The sequence below is a fragment of the Arvicola amphibius genome, chromosome 4 (genome assembly GCF_903992535.2).
Source record: "Arvicola amphibius chromosome 4, mArvAmp1.2, whole genome shotgun sequence".
Lineage (NCBI taxonomy): Eukaryota > Metazoa > Chordata > Mammalia > Rodentia > Cricetidae > Arvicola > Arvicola amphibius.
The window spans coordinates 27,147,524-27,161,965 of NC_052050.1; the positions used below are offsets into that span (position 1 = coordinate 27,147,524).

At 51.0% G+C, this 14,442-nt stretch overlaps 1 protein-coding gene across 2 annotated transcripts in view; it reads left to right on the plus strand.

Moving 5' to 3' along the window:
• Abcc3 (ATP binding cassette subfamily C member 3) overlaps window positions 1–14,442 on the plus strand; it is a 51,755-nt gene that overhangs the window by 25,906 nt on the left and 11,407 nt on the right. The window contains exons 9-26 of one of the 2 annotated variants that reach the window (XM_038325551.1): window positions 340–517; window positions 613–774; window positions 1,509–1,601; window positions 3,383–3,586; window positions 3,699–3,845; window positions 4,157–4,244; window positions 4,516–4,582; window positions 4,804–4,930; window positions 5,014–5,190; window positions 7,267–7,434; window positions 7,725–7,902; window positions 9,191–9,302; window positions 9,456–9,603; window positions 9,682–9,889; window positions 10,095–10,405; window positions 11,741–11,940; window positions 12,047–12,173; window positions 13,727–13,828. In XM_038325551.1, coding sequence (XP_038181479.1) covers window positions 340–517; window positions 613–774; window positions 1,509–1,601; window positions 3,383–3,586; window positions 3,699–3,845; window positions 4,157–4,244; window positions 4,516–4,582; window positions 4,804–4,930; window positions 5,014–5,190; window positions 7,267–7,434; window positions 7,725–7,902; window positions 9,191–9,302; window positions 9,456–9,603; window positions 9,682–9,889; window positions 10,095–10,405; window positions 11,741–11,940; window positions 12,047–12,173; window positions 13,727–13,828 — 2,797 coding nt within the window. Of the gene's footprint in view, window positions 1–339; window positions 518–612; window positions 775–1,508; window positions 1,602–3,382; window positions 3,587–3,698; window positions 3,846–4,156; window positions 4,245–4,515; window positions 4,583–4,803; window positions 4,931–5,013; window positions 5,191–7,266; window positions 7,435–7,724; window positions 7,903–9,190; window positions 9,303–9,455; window positions 9,604–9,681; window positions 9,890–10,094; window positions 10,406–10,832; window positions 10,934–11,740; window positions 11,941–12,046; window positions 12,174–13,726; window positions 13,829–14,442 lie in introns of those variants that run through there. The other variant, XM_038325552.1, reaches the window with a different exon arrangement.

Below are 14,442 nucleotides of genomic sequence, written 5' to 3' on the forward strand. Positions count from 1 at the left end.
AGTGGTTCTCAACCTTCCTAGTGCTGTGACCCTTTACTACAATTACTTATGTTGTCGTGACCCACAACCATAGAATTACTTTCGTTGCTACTTAGTAACTGTAGTTTTGCTACTGTTAGGAATGGTAATGTAAATATTTTTTTTGGAGCTAGAAGTTTGGCCAAGGGGTCACGACCCATAGGTTGAGAACTGCTGCTGTAGCCAGTGAAAATGTGCCTCTTCTGCCTACCGTGGCATTCAAAGAGGAGAGGGCCAGCAGGCAAGACTGACAATAAGAGCTGGTGCATTGGGGACAGGCTGAAGAGCACACTGGCCTCATACCTGCTCTCCTCCTGACAGCATACTCATCAGGTTTATTTCTGACCCCACGGCCCCCTCTTGGTGGGGCTTCCTGCTGGCTGGGCTGATGTTCATGAGCTCCATGATGCAGACGTTGATCTTACACCAATATTACCACAACATCTTTGTGATGGCCTTGAGGCTACGGACTGCGATTATAGGTGTCGTCTACAGGAAGGTCAGCCAGAGCGGGACGCACGCTGGGAGAAATCAGTTCTGGGCTGCTTGGGAGAGGCTCATGGGCTCGGTCTGCCTTTTGCTCTTCATTTGTAGGCTCTGGTCATCACCAACTCAGTCAAACGTGAGTCCACTGTGGGAGAAATGGTCAACCTCATGTCAGTGGATGCTCAGCGCTTCATGGATGTTTCCCCCTTCATCAACCTGCTGTGGTCAGCTCCCTTGCAGGTCATCTTGGCTATATACTTCCTCTGGCAGGTAACTCTTGAGCCTTGTCCTCTATCCCCTCCCTCTGACGACATCTATCTGCGCTGATAGATGAGCTGTGTCATGCCCATGAAACCACCCCTAGGTACCAGGGGAACTTGGTCACTTGCTCTCCCTATCCCACGTTGTGTTTCATCCCTCAAAAGCCAGGGGCAAGGGGGTTCTTGGAGGCAGGATGGATGTGGCTGTCGTTATCACTGTTGGTCTGTTTGTATTATCTTCCCTGTGTAGCCGTCACCGTCTCCTTCTCCACCCTGCCCTTCTCCTCTCCTCCTTTTTCATCAACTTTGCAGTCCTGGGATTGAACCCAGAGTCTTGTGTATGTCAGCACTCACTCTGCTACTAACACCTCTGCCCTTTGAATTTGTTGTTTCAAGATGAGGGGGGAGGGGGTGTCTCGCTAAGTGGCTCAGGCTGATCTTGAAATCACGGCGTAACCCAGGCAGGCTTCAAACCATCGAAGAAGTAGAATCCCAGACCTGTGGCAGAGCGGCCAGTTTGGGCAACCCTCTCTGTGCGCCACTGACCAGCTGTGCTCATCCTCTGATAGCTGGCTGCTTCTGCTGATGTGCTTGTGGCTGTCTGTCTCCTTCCTGACTGATGTCTTTTTGCCTCTTGCCTGTCATGCTTCACGTTAGCCAGGGTCTGCTGAGCTCTGTCTACAGACCTTGGTTATCTGTAAGTTCATCTGTCTTATCTGACCCTCCACGTGTGTGCCTCCTCAGATCCTGGGTCCATCAGTCTTGGCTGGAGTGGCTGTCATAGTCTTGCTGATACCACTTAACGGAGCTGTGTCCATGAAGATGCGGAGCTACCAGGTGGGTGCTCCTAAAGGCACCTGCGTTAGTTAGATGGGAACACCAGTCAGGGGATGGCACTGAGGGCCAGTGTCCATCTTCTGTTCTCAGGACCTCTCCACTCCCTGTACTGCATGTGGATGGCCACAGCCCCTGTACGAACCTTAACTCCTCCATCCCCATCACCGTAGTGACAGTCTTATTTCACAGCAGAAACCCCAAAGCCCAGAGTAACTGTGGCAGTCCAGAGACAGGTAGAGCAAGGACTCAAGCCTGTTTTTACTTCATGGTGCTAAAATGCTGGTAACCAAACAATGAGTTATCCATCTGCAAATGATTGCTGAAGTTTTCAGAAGCTCCCTGTGCACATAGAATAAATGACAAACTACCTAAGTCCACTGTCTTAGTCACTGTTCTATTGCTGTGAAGAAACACCATGACCAAGGCAAGTCTTATAAAAGAAAGCATTTAATTGAGGACTTCCTTAGAGTGTCAGAAGTTCAGTCTGTTATCAGCATGAAGGGGAGCATCATGGCAGCATGCATGACAGACACGGTGCTGGAGAAGTAGTTGAGAGCTTTTTTCTCACCCAAAGGGAGAGACTGGGTTCAGCATGGGCTTCTGAAACCTCAAAACCCACCCCCGCTGACATACTTTTTCAAACAACACCACACCTCCTAATCCTTTCAGATAGTGCCACACCCTGGTGACTAAGCATTCAGTATGTAAGCCACTCTCAGCCACTCCAACCACCCTCCAAGCCCCCTTTGACCTTGCCTGTCTCCATTTCTATTCCTCGTGGGATGGCCACATTCCAGACATGTTGGCTTTTCCTTTCTTTAAGACCCAAACTCTGTGTATACCTCTACATGCACTTTTCCCTCTTTCTGGAATATTCCTCACTCTCCTTGCGTCTTTAACACCTTCCCTTCCTTTACCTCTCAGCAGAAACATCACTTCCTTCAGACAACCACCTTGATAACACCAAGGTCTCCCCCCCCCCCCCCCCCCCCCCCACCGCCCCTATCCGACTCTCCTCTTGCTGCAGCCTGTTCTTTCCCTTTGGAGTGCACACAATGATTTAGAATTAAGCATCTATTTTGGTAATTACTTTTCTGTTTGTTTGTTTTGAGACAGAGCCTTTCCACGTAGTCCTGGAACTCACTATGTAGATCAGGCTGGCCTTGAACTCATAAACAATCCACCTGCCTCTGCTTCCCAAGTGCTGGGATTAAAAGGTATACGCCACCTGCCCGGCTTGGCATTTGCATTTTATTGCCGGCTTCTGACATCAGACCATCGGTCGCATGATGGCCTGGGCCGCATCCGAATTGTTCATCATGATATCCTCCATTTGGCACACGGCTCGACACACTGGCTCTCAGCACACAAGTGCCGAGTGGACAAGCCACTGTGGTATGCCAGGCCTTTGATTAGGATCTGAGTGAACAGAAAAGCAAACAGTTCCTGCCCCCTGGGAAGTGCATAGTCTGACTGGGGACATTGTGTAAAGGGCTAGGGGTGGGAACGGAAGGCAAGGGCAAAGGATGTTACCTGGTGAGGTCAGTGGTGTTGACACTGAAGATGGAGCCGAGCCATCTCTCCAGCCCTGGAGCTGTACTTCTGAGTCAGACGACACAGGCTGTGGGGGGCAGGGGTCTAGGCATTTGAGGTGGGCTGGGGAAGCCCGTCAAGAAAACTGCAGTGGGTACAGTGGATGAGATGGTATGGGGGGGTGTGAGCCTGGCCGGCAGGAGATGTGGGGGGAAGGGGAGGGTATACAACTGATCCTTTCGGCACAGGTACAGCAAATGAAGTTCAAGGACTCTCGCATCAAACTCATGAACGAGATCCTGAATGGCATCAAAGTGCTGAAGCTGTATGCGTGGGAGCCCAGTTTCTTGGAGCAGATAGAAGGCATCCGGCAGAGCGAGCTTCATCTGCTGCGCAAGGGTGCCTACCTGCAGGCTATCTCCACCTTCATCTGGGTCTGCACCCCCTTCCTGGTGAGGCTCTCCACTGCTATGGGGGACCTGGCTGTTAGTAGGCCAGCCCACGTCTTGAGGTTGTCAGGGGCCTAACAGACTCCACCGTGACACTCATTCCCATGCTGTCCAGGTGACCCTGATCACCCTTGGAGTGTACGTGTGTGTGGATGAGAACAATGTGCTGGACGCAGAGAAGGCCTTTGTGTCCTTGTCCTTGTTCAACATCTTAAAGATTCCCCTCAACATGCTGCCTCAGTTAATCAGTGGCCTGACCCAGGTAAACCAGGGCAAGTAGGGTGTCTGTTGGACTTAGGATATGAGGGAAAGGGGTCACTTAGTATCAACGGGAAATCAAATGGTGAGAGTTCCTGGGGTCAGAGAAAGCCATGGAGGTTGTGGGTGGTTTGGGGTCACGGGCCTGAGCTCCTGACACAGCCTCCTTATAGCGATCTATCTGGACCTTTTCTTCAGGCAGTGGGAGCCTTGTAAGACTTGGTTATAGGAGGGGCCCCAGCATTAGTGAGTAGGTCCTTATGCTTAGCCCTAGAAGTTGGGCACCCATCGAGGTTAACCGACACCCTCCTGCAGGCCAGCGTGTCTCTGAAACGAATCCAGGATTTCCTGAACCAAGATGAACTTGACCCCCAGTGTGTGGAAAGAAAGACCATCTCCCCAGGTCCCAACACCCTTACTCCAGAGCAATCCTGCTCCAAACTTTCTAAGACTCCTCCTATGACCCCTCTACTCTGAATTCTACAGCCCCTCCCCAAATCATCTCCCTCCTTAGCCCCTCCCCTAATCCGGGCTTCCTCCTTTACCCCTCCCCCAGGCTCTTCATGACCCTCCCTCTGTCCTGGCTCCAGGGATCCCCTCCTTTGCCCAGCCTCCCCCCAGGCCTCCTTGCAGTCTTCCAAGACCCCTAACCCTATGCATCTTGGTCCTCCCAGGCTATGCCATCACCGTGCACAATGGCACCTTCACATGGGCCCAGGACCTGCCGCCTGCCCTGCACAGGTACCGCCAGCCTCTCTCACTCACTTGCTATCTATGCCATGCAGACAGAAGGTCAGATCAAATGTAGTCCCTTTTCTTCTTGTCTCTGTCTTTGACAGGGAATGCCAGAAGAACCTGCTTTTGACAGGGTGGTGTCAGGGAGGGAGGGGGTCTTGGGTCTGCAGGTGGAAGGCTTGGACCAAACCCAAATCTCACCACTGATCACTCCTCCTTGCTCTCAGTCTAAACATTCAAATCCCAAAGGGGTCGCTGGTGGCTGTGGTGGGCCCTGTGGGCTGTGGGAAGTCTTCGCTGGTGTCTGCCTTACTTGGAGAGATGGAGAAGTTGGAAGGCACAGTGTCTGTGAAGGTGAGATGGGCAGAGGGCTCCTGGGAAGGCATAAAGTCTGGGTGGCCTCAGACAAACCCTAAAGCAGCCTCTCCGCTGGCCAGGGGTCGGTGGCCTATGTACCCCAGCAGGCCTGGATCCAGAACTGCACGCTTCAGGAAAACGTGCTATTTGGTCAACCCATGAGACCCAAGCTCTACCAGCAGGCTCTGGAGACCTGTGCCCTGCTGGCCGACCTGGATGTGCTTCCTGGTGGGGACCAGACAGAGATTGGAGAGAAGGTACAGAGCCACCCCTTCAGCCCCAATGAGCCAGCTCATGCAGTTGCTAGCTTGAACCCAACCTCAGATTCCCATACTCGCTTGCAAGTTCGTGTCCCATCACGTCCAGCTCTGTGCCGGGAAATAGCTCTATTCCAGGGAGAGTGACTCATGAACAGACAGGGACCACAGGATGCCCTGGGGTCACGACAAAGGCCTATGTAGGGTGGAAAAAGAACAGTAGGCAGGGGTAAAAGGGTCTATAGAAGGGGAAGTATCACTCTTGAGCTGACACTTTTTCTTTTGGTAATTTATTTGAATTCATTTTATGTGAATTGGTGTGAAGGTATCAGATCCCCTGAAGCTGGGCAGTTGTGAGCTGCCGTGTGGGTGCTAGGAATTGAACCCGGGTCCGGTGCTCTTAACAGATGAGCCATCTCTCCAGCCCATTGAGCTGATTCTTGATGACTGAGAAGGAGGAGCTCATCATTCACTGATGCAGCCACCAGGTTTTTATTAAGCATCTGCCAGGGACTATGACATAGTGGGGAATGCAGCAGGAGAAGAATGTCTGGTCTTGTACATCTTACATTCCAGCAGAGGAAAGAAAAACAAAAAGCAAGATAAACAAAATATATATTAGATAATCCTAAGGTGGCGGAGATAAGCAGCCCGTGAATATAAGAATTTGTGCTGGGCTGTTTTGTTTGGGAGATTTTACACTGAGAAACAGAGACCTGAACAGGAGAAACAGTCCTGTAAAGGACCATGGAGCCCTAGACATCTAGGGACCTAGACTGGAGCTATCTGAGTAGAACAGACTATTCAAAGCCTCAGGCAGGTATGTGACTGGCCATTAGCCCAAGGCGAAGAACAATGTGGTTGGACCAGAGTGAACCAGGGGAAGAAAGGGAAGCGAGGGAGTCATCAGACCAGACAGTTGGGATGCTGAGAACCCAGCAGGCCATTTGAAGACTGTGGTTTTTACCCAGAGTGATAGAAGGGCCTTGGAGAGTGAGCCTAGGAGCAGTGGGCAGTGGCCCTGATTGTCTTGGAACTCCTTACTTAGGCCAGGCTGTCCTTGAACTCTTGGAGATCCTCTTTCCTCTGCCTCCCCAGTGCTGGGATAAAAGATGTACACCACCAAGCCCTGTTTGATTAGGGCCTTTGAATTATAAAACACGGGGCTCCGGTGGAAGTTTTGTTTTTCTTTGTTTGGGTTTGCGTTTTATTACATGAATGTGTGTGAGAGGTGCGTGGGAGAGCCCACAATTGCTACAGTGTGTGTGGAGGCCAAGTTTTTATTCTTGCCCCCTCGGGTACTGGAAACCAAACTCAGATCCTTTGACTTGGTGGTGAGCACCTGTCTCTGTACAGCTACCTCGCTTCTGTTTTTAAAGTATTTCCTAAAATGTGTAATGGTCACCTAGTATTACATGCACTTTCTTCACTATCTTTTCCGTGCCCAGTTCTGTTACGTTATGTACATTTGCAATGTTATGCAATAATTGCTAGAAGCTGGGCATTCCAAATGTCACTCCAACCTTGTTGTCTGTCTTTACTGAACAGCTATCAATTATTCCTCCCAAAACCTCTGGCAACCACTGCTTTGTTTTTCAGACTTTGGCTATCTAGTCACCGGTGTGAGTGGGTTTGCATAATATTTGCCTTTTGTGTCCAGATGATTTCACATAGCATAATGGCCTCAAAGTCCATTTATATTGTAGCTCATGTCAGCATTTTCTTCCTTCTTAGGGCTGAATAAAATTCCAGTCTATGGATATACCCCCTGTTGTTTTCCCGGTTATCTGTCATGAACACTGGCCTTGGGCAGGGCAGCCAACTAGATAGGGTGTTGAATAGGTTTATCTGCCCCAGAAGAGTCTAAGAGCCAATACCCACTCCTCCTATGACTTTAAAGTGGAGATATTCAAGTATCCTATGAAATAGAGATTCAGAGGTCTGCCTTGCTGAGTGACAAAGAGTTGGCTCTTGTCCCCCATGGGCCTATTTGATCCCTTCCATCTACCACCATTGTCAGGGTCCAGTGCTAGCCTGGCTACACACCGTATATCACCCACCTTCTCCTCCCTCTAGGGCATTAACCTATCTGGAGGCCAGCGGCAACGGGTGAGTTTGGCTCGAGCTGTTTATAGTGATGCCAACATTTTTTTGCTGGATGACCCTCTGTCTGCTGTGGACTCTCACGTGGCTAAACATATTTTTGACCAAGTGATTGGACCAGAAGGTGTGCTGGCAGGCAAGGTGAGGCCACAGAGAATGGGAACAAAAATGAAATCTGGTCCTGGGGGAGAACAGATGAGAGGTGTGGGGGGAAGACCTGGAGATGTAGGAACCTGAGAAGCAGGATACGATCTGGGGAAACCCATAGGGAAGCATACCCGAGAGATGCTGAGCAGGCTCTGGCTGGTGTGGGGCAAGCTGTGGATATGCCTGGCCTATGACTCCTCGGTTTTGCCCCATGGCTCTCTGTACCTGTGATTGGGGGTATGCCTAAGGATGCTGCAGCTCAGAACCTGTTGCCTTCTCCACAGACTCGGGTGCTGGTAACCCATGGCATCAGCTTCCTGCCTCAGACGGACTTCATCATTGTGCTTGCTGACGGACAAGTGTCTGAGATGGGCCACTACTCGGAGCTCCTGCAGCATAATGGCTCCTTTGCCAACTTCCTCCGAAACTATGCGCCAGATGAGGACCAGAAGGACAGTGAAGGTGGCAAAAAATTAGTCCCCACCAACCCTGGCCTCCCCAACGCCCATCCTTCCTCAGCGTCCACCTTGTCTAGGGTTTCTAAGTATCTCTGGACTGGCCAAGTATGGTGCTGGGGACCTAGTTCTGGGAAACAGAGCCACCTGGGTGATAAATAAACTGGATCCATGCAGATTCTACCTTCTCTCCCCTAACTGTGGGACCCTGTATCAGCACCATGGGTCTCAGCGTCTGTTTTTCTGTTTATTAAAAGAGAATGAGCTGGGCGGTGGTGGCACACACCTTTAATCCCAGCACTCGGGAGGCAGAGGCAGGCGGATCTCTGTGAGTTCGAGGCCAGCCTGTTCTATAGGAGCTAGTTCCAGGACAGGCTCCAAAGCTACAGAGAAACCCTGTCTCAAATAACCAGAAAAAGAAAAAAAAGGACACATGAGCTCAGACCTGGAGTATGTAGTATAGCTGTTTTATGGTTGAATTGCCTTGTAAGTATCTAAGTACTTGGCAAAATCACTTATTTACCAACAGGAGCTGTTAAATAATTACATGACCTGGAACCTGAACCTATTTCCGACAGTAGACTGACAAAAAGCCCCTCCCAACACGAATCCTGGAGTAGTGTCTGCGCTCACAAAAGGCCCAGCTCCCCACTTTGTTGCCCTGTCAGGGCTCCCCTACTTCAACATTCTGTTCTGGGGCCTTCTCTTGGGCTTCCCTGCCTGCTGCTGTGTATGCAGCCACCCAGCATGAGCATTCCCCAGTGCTCTGCTCTTGAAGCAGCATCCTTTCCTTAGTTCTCACAGTGACTGGCGGTACCACGAGCTATGATTATTATCCTTTGGCAATGCCTGCCTAAGGCCCTGCTGCCCTCAAGGAAGTAGGATTTAAGGTCAGCCAGCCAGACTGACGTCAGAGCCCAGGTCTTCAGCCTATTGAGTCCCCTTTTCTACAGTCTCCAAATGGAAGATTTTTGTGTGTGTGTTGCCTAGCCCATTTCTTTCTGACTTGTTCCCTGCCCCCAGAGACAGGGTTTCTCTGCATACCCCAGGCTATCCTAAAACTCACTCTGTAGACCAAGCTGGCCTCTAACTCACAGAGACCCACAGGTCACTGCCACCGAGTGCTGGGATTAAAGGCGTGCACCATCACTGCCTGGCTTCCTTCTGGCTGTCTTTTCAAACTCTCTCCTCGCCCCCTTGCATGTCCATTCAGCCTCCCACTGGCGTGGAAGATGGGGTCTTGAGGACTGCAGAAGGAGCAATCAGTCTCTGTGACTTTTCCTTCCCTGCTGCAGCCTTGCAAGATGCAGATGAGGAGGTGCTGTTGGTTGAAGACACGCTCAGCACCCACACAGACCTGACGGACAATGAACCATCCATGTACGAGGTCCGCAAGCAGTTCATGAGGTAAGTTCCCAAGAGTTCTCAAGTCCCCCTGAAGTCTACATCAGGGCCACCAAACTCCAGCAGGTAGGATACAAATGGACATTCTCCCTGATGCTCGAATCCTGGGAGCATGTCCGTGGTCTCCCACCTGGGTCTGACCAGCTGCTTCCACAGACAGATGAGCTCCATGTCTTCAGAAGGGGAGAGCCAGAACCGGCCTGTGCCCAAGAGACACACGAATCCATCAGAGAAGGAGATACAGGTGATGAAGGCCAAGGAGACTGGCGCACTAATCAAAGAGGAGACGGCGGAGACAGGCAACGTGAGTCGAGTGGGCATGGGCTGGAGATGGTGATCGGGTCCCCGGGGCACGTAGAGATTGTGTGGGCATTCTTTACAGGTGAAAATGAACGTGTTCTGGGATTATGCCAAGTCTGTGGGGCTGTACACCACACTAGCTATCTGCCTCCTGTATGCGGGCCAAAGTGCAGCGGCCATTGGGGCCAATGTGTGGCTCAGTGACTGGACCAATGATGCGGTGGTAGATGGCCGGCAGAACAACACCTCCCAAAGGCTAGGTGTCTACGCTGCCCTAGGAATACTACAAGGTGAACATATTGGGATTCCCAGAAGGGGCTCCCTCATCCCTTCTCTCCTTTGCTGACTCCCCAAACCACAGAACCATATATCCCTGTCTCAGAGCCTCCCTAAGTCCACCTAGGGCATCCCAAGTCTCATTTTGCCCCTCTGTCCTGGCCTCCTCCCTTGCAGTAAGTGACAGTAAGTGACTCATCTTCTACCTCTCCCAACAAGGGCTCCTGGTGATGCTGTCAGCCTTCACCATGGTGGTCGGCAGTGTCCAGGCTGCCCGCCTGCTGCATGCAGCTCTGTTGCACAACAAGATTCGTTCGCCGCAGTCCTTCTTTGACACGACGCCCTCGGGCCGCATCCTCAACCGTTTCTCTAAGGACATATACGTCATCGATGAGGTTCTGGCCCCCACCATCCTTATGCTGTTCAATTCCTTCTTCATATCCATCTCCACCCTTGTGGTCATTGTGGCCAGTACGCCGCTCTTCATTGTGGTTGTCCTGCCTCTGGCTGTGCTCTACGGCTTCGTGCAGGTGACAGCGTGGATGGGTGGGACACCGCATGGGGCAGGTGGAGCTCTAGAGCGGGTACCGGAGTGTGTGAGCGCACGGTGGGGGTGGCGGGAGGGGGCTCTGATGTGGACCAGGCACTTTTGTTGGATTGGATCAGGGACTTGGGTCAATTGCTTCACTTCCTTGAAACTCCCTTATCTAACCTGTAAAACAGACTCTTCGAATCTAATTCATAGGGATGATGTGAGGGCGAAATGTGTGTTTATAAACTGACAGCCATGGGGCCCTTCCCAATTGGCTGTATTTTGTTTATTTATTTATTTGTGTGCGTGGAGGTATGTGCTCATACACGTTTGTGCATGCGCACAAGTGTGTGTGCATTTGTGGAGGCCAGAGGTCAATGCTGAGCGTCTCCCTCAATCACTCTCTGCCTTATTTTCTGGGACAGAGTCTCTCATTGGATGCAGAGCTCACCTATCCAGCTAGGCTGACTGCCCAATGAGCATCAAGGATCTGCCTGCCTCTGCCTGCCCCGTGCTGGGGTTACAGGTGTGCACCACCATGCCTGGATTTCCATGTGGGTGCTGGGGAACCTTAACTCAGGTCTTCATGCTTGTGTGGCCTGCCCTCTACTGCATGAGCCATCTCCTCAGTCCCCCACACCTATTAGCATTATTTGAGTAAACTGTTGTAAACAGTTCTGGACGTGCCGTCCTATGGAAGCATACTTAGACATATATGTGTTACCTGAGTTGCTCTGTATTCAGAGGCAGCCCACTGTAAGGGCTCATGATCACTGCGATCTTTCTCTTCAGGGAGGTGATCAGTTCCCACAGCCCCCTAGGTAAGGAGTCTTCTGTGAGCCACTCCTGTGCAGGCCTGGCTACCTTTGACCCACAGAATACAGGCTAGAAAATGAAGGCAGAACCATGCTTTTGTGGGGTTATTACCCTTAAATGACTAGGAAGAGAGGGTAAGAGAGACTTTTTCAGGAAGAAAAAAAGATACAAAGTTATTTTTGCAGTCATTTGTCTGTGAGCACATGTCTAAGTGGAGCAAGGAATCTCACCACTTGGGAAACTAATCAAGATGGTGTCATAGTCCGTAAAAGATGCTGAGATAGGAGGGCTCAGGGAATCAGGGAGAGCTTCCTGGAAGAGGTGGGCTGACTGGCTGAGCAAAGGGGAAAAGTATAATGTAAGTCTGGAATCCGTTCTACAAGGAAACTCAGAAAAGGCCATTGAGGTCTCGTGGGAAAAGTAGGAGGAAGACGTGCAGGGAATTGTTTGGAAGACGTGCGGGACTGAATTGTGGTCCGACATCCCTGACTGGAGTTCTCGTTCTCTTCCGGGTCAGCGCTTCTATGTGGCCACATCCCGGCAGCTGAAGCGACTGGAATCCATCAGCCGTTCACCTATCTTCTCTCACTTTTCGGAGACCGTAACGGGCACCAGTGTCATCCGGGCCTATGGCCGAATTGAAGACTTCAAGATCCTCAGCGATAGAAAGGTGGACACCAACCAGAAGAGCTCCTACCCCTACATCGCCTCCAACCGGTCAGGAGCCTCCCTTTCCCCTACAGGTGCCCACAGGCTCTCTGTGGTTCTGGGTGGCCTCCAGCACTCCCTGCCTTTGTTCATTTTCCCCTATTGATCTCTACAGATGGCTGGGTGTTCACGTGGAGTTCGTGGGGAACTGCGTGGTGCTCTTTGCCGCCCTGTTTGCGGTGATCGGGAGAAACAGCTTGAATCCAGGGATCGTGGGTCTTTCTGTGTCCTATGCCCTACAGGTAAGGTGGGGCCTGGGACACTAGGCAGGACCACCGCTGGGGCAGAGGACACACAGGACTCCCAAGCCGTGTGCTGAGTGCACTCCTCCATTTCACAAGCAGATCAGTCAGGCACGGGAAGACACTGCCAACCAGGGAGTGTGATGTAGTCTGGGGAGGTCTCCCTGGCAGGAAGAAGAAAGTGTGACAAGAAGCATGGGGATGTCGTTCATTGGCAATGCACTTACCTAGTATATGCAAGGTCCTAGGTTCAAACCCAAGCACAGGAAGGAAGGGAGGGAGAGAAGAAGGGAGGGAAATAGCCAAGAGCTTGGAAGAGTTTCTGTACTCTGAGGCGCTAGAGAAATGATCTTGGCGCTTGGCCCAAACAGAACTGCCGTATCTGGGCAAGATGTAGGTCACCCTGACTGAGGTCTGAACGTGGGACATGTCGGGCCAGACCACATGATGTGGTGCATGCCTGCAGGGAAGCTACAGCTAGCCCTGTGTCCTTCTTCACTCAAGAACCAACCAACTGCAGATAGAAAATCGTTGAAAAGGCTGGGAATGATGGTGCATGCCTGGAATCCTAGCACTTGGGAGGAAGTTGAGGCAGGAGAATTGCTGTGAATTCAGTGCCAACCTGAACTATAGAGTGAGACCTTTTCTCAAAACAAAACAGATTTAAAAACCTCCCTCCAAAACAATCTGAAAAAATATTCTAGAAACTTCTGCCAAAAAAAAAAGCAGAAAATAAACAAACAGGATGACTTCACTGAGTCTCTGAATGCGTGTAACTGAAATGGCGTGTAGGCTTTGTGTTAGGTACCTGAAGTAATCTAGACACCATTCACAGCATTCGGGAGGGTGTGAGTAGGTTTCATGTAAACAATAAGCAATTTTATGTGAAGGATTTGAGCATCTGTGGATTTAGGTATATTCAAGGGTGCCCAGAACCAATGCCCTGTGGATGTGGAGGAGTAAACAGATGAGATGACTGGAGCCTGGAATTGGAGGTCACCCTGACACCAGCCTGTATGGTCAAAGAGTTATACAACCTGCAAATGGGATTTTTTGTAAAGCTGATCACATTGTCGAGGCCTCAGGTGGCTCAGATCTGAACGCACTGGTAAACAGAAAGCGATGCTGACAGGCCTGTCTGCTCGCACCTTAATATGCATGTGACTCATTTGGAGATCTTGTTAAAACTGTTCCTTCTCATTCACAAGCTTCCGTTCTCAGCCGGAGCTTGGATTCTGCATTGCTGTCAAGGCTCTTGGTAACACAGGACAGTCCCTGGACTGGCTCCACTGACGTCTTCTGGGAGCATGGTAGGAGTGGAGAGCCTTGGGCCTATTGACTCACACACTGTTTTGACAGGGTGCTCTGAGAAGTCTAATATGTGTCAACTGAGTGAGACCATCCTCCACTGAGTCTGCACGGCCACTGCCTGAGGCACGGCTGTGATTAGAGGCCTAGTCAGTACTCACCTGTAGGTCTTAGAAGGGATGGATCCACTGATCAGAAACAAAGCTCCTACTGGGCCTCTCCGGTAACACAGTTCCTTTACTCAGGTAACCTTGGCTTTGAATTGGATGATACGAATGATGTCAGACTTGGAATCTAACATCATAGCTGTGGAGAGAGTCAAGGAATATTCCAAGACTGAGACCGAGGTGAGTTCCAAGATGAGCCCTGCAGCAGAAGGTCCCCGATGACGCGAGGATGCTTGGTGGCCTGTCATCACTGTGTTTCAAGGACAGCTGTTTAAGTGGCTTCCACCCATCCATCCATCCACTCTCAGAGTATCAGGGCCGTGATTGATGCTCCAGGTAGAGGGCTCAGAGTTCAGCAAAAGATTCTGAGCCAGGGGAAGGCACAAGGCATACAGATGGCAAGGCTCTAGGGCTGCACACAGCTGGGGTGATCCTGGAGTGAGTGAGCTTCAGAGAATGGGCAAGTTTTGACAGATGATATAAAGTAGGGGTGGGGCAGGAGAAAGATGAGCATCGCAGTCAAAGAAACAGAGGTGGAGCAGTGTGCCTTCCCTTCTTTGGTAGGGGGAGGTTTTGAGACAGGGTTTCTCTGTGTAGCCCTGGCTGTCCTGGAACTCCCTCTGTAGACTAGGCTGGCCTTGAACTCAGAGATCCATCTGTCTTCCCCCACACCCCACCCCAAGTGCTGGGATTAAAGGCGTACACCACCACCACCACAATTGTTCTCTCCTGGGTGGGTACAGATTGTTCTCCAAAGAGAGCATGTTTTAGACCTCTTCTTGCCTGGAAGCTGA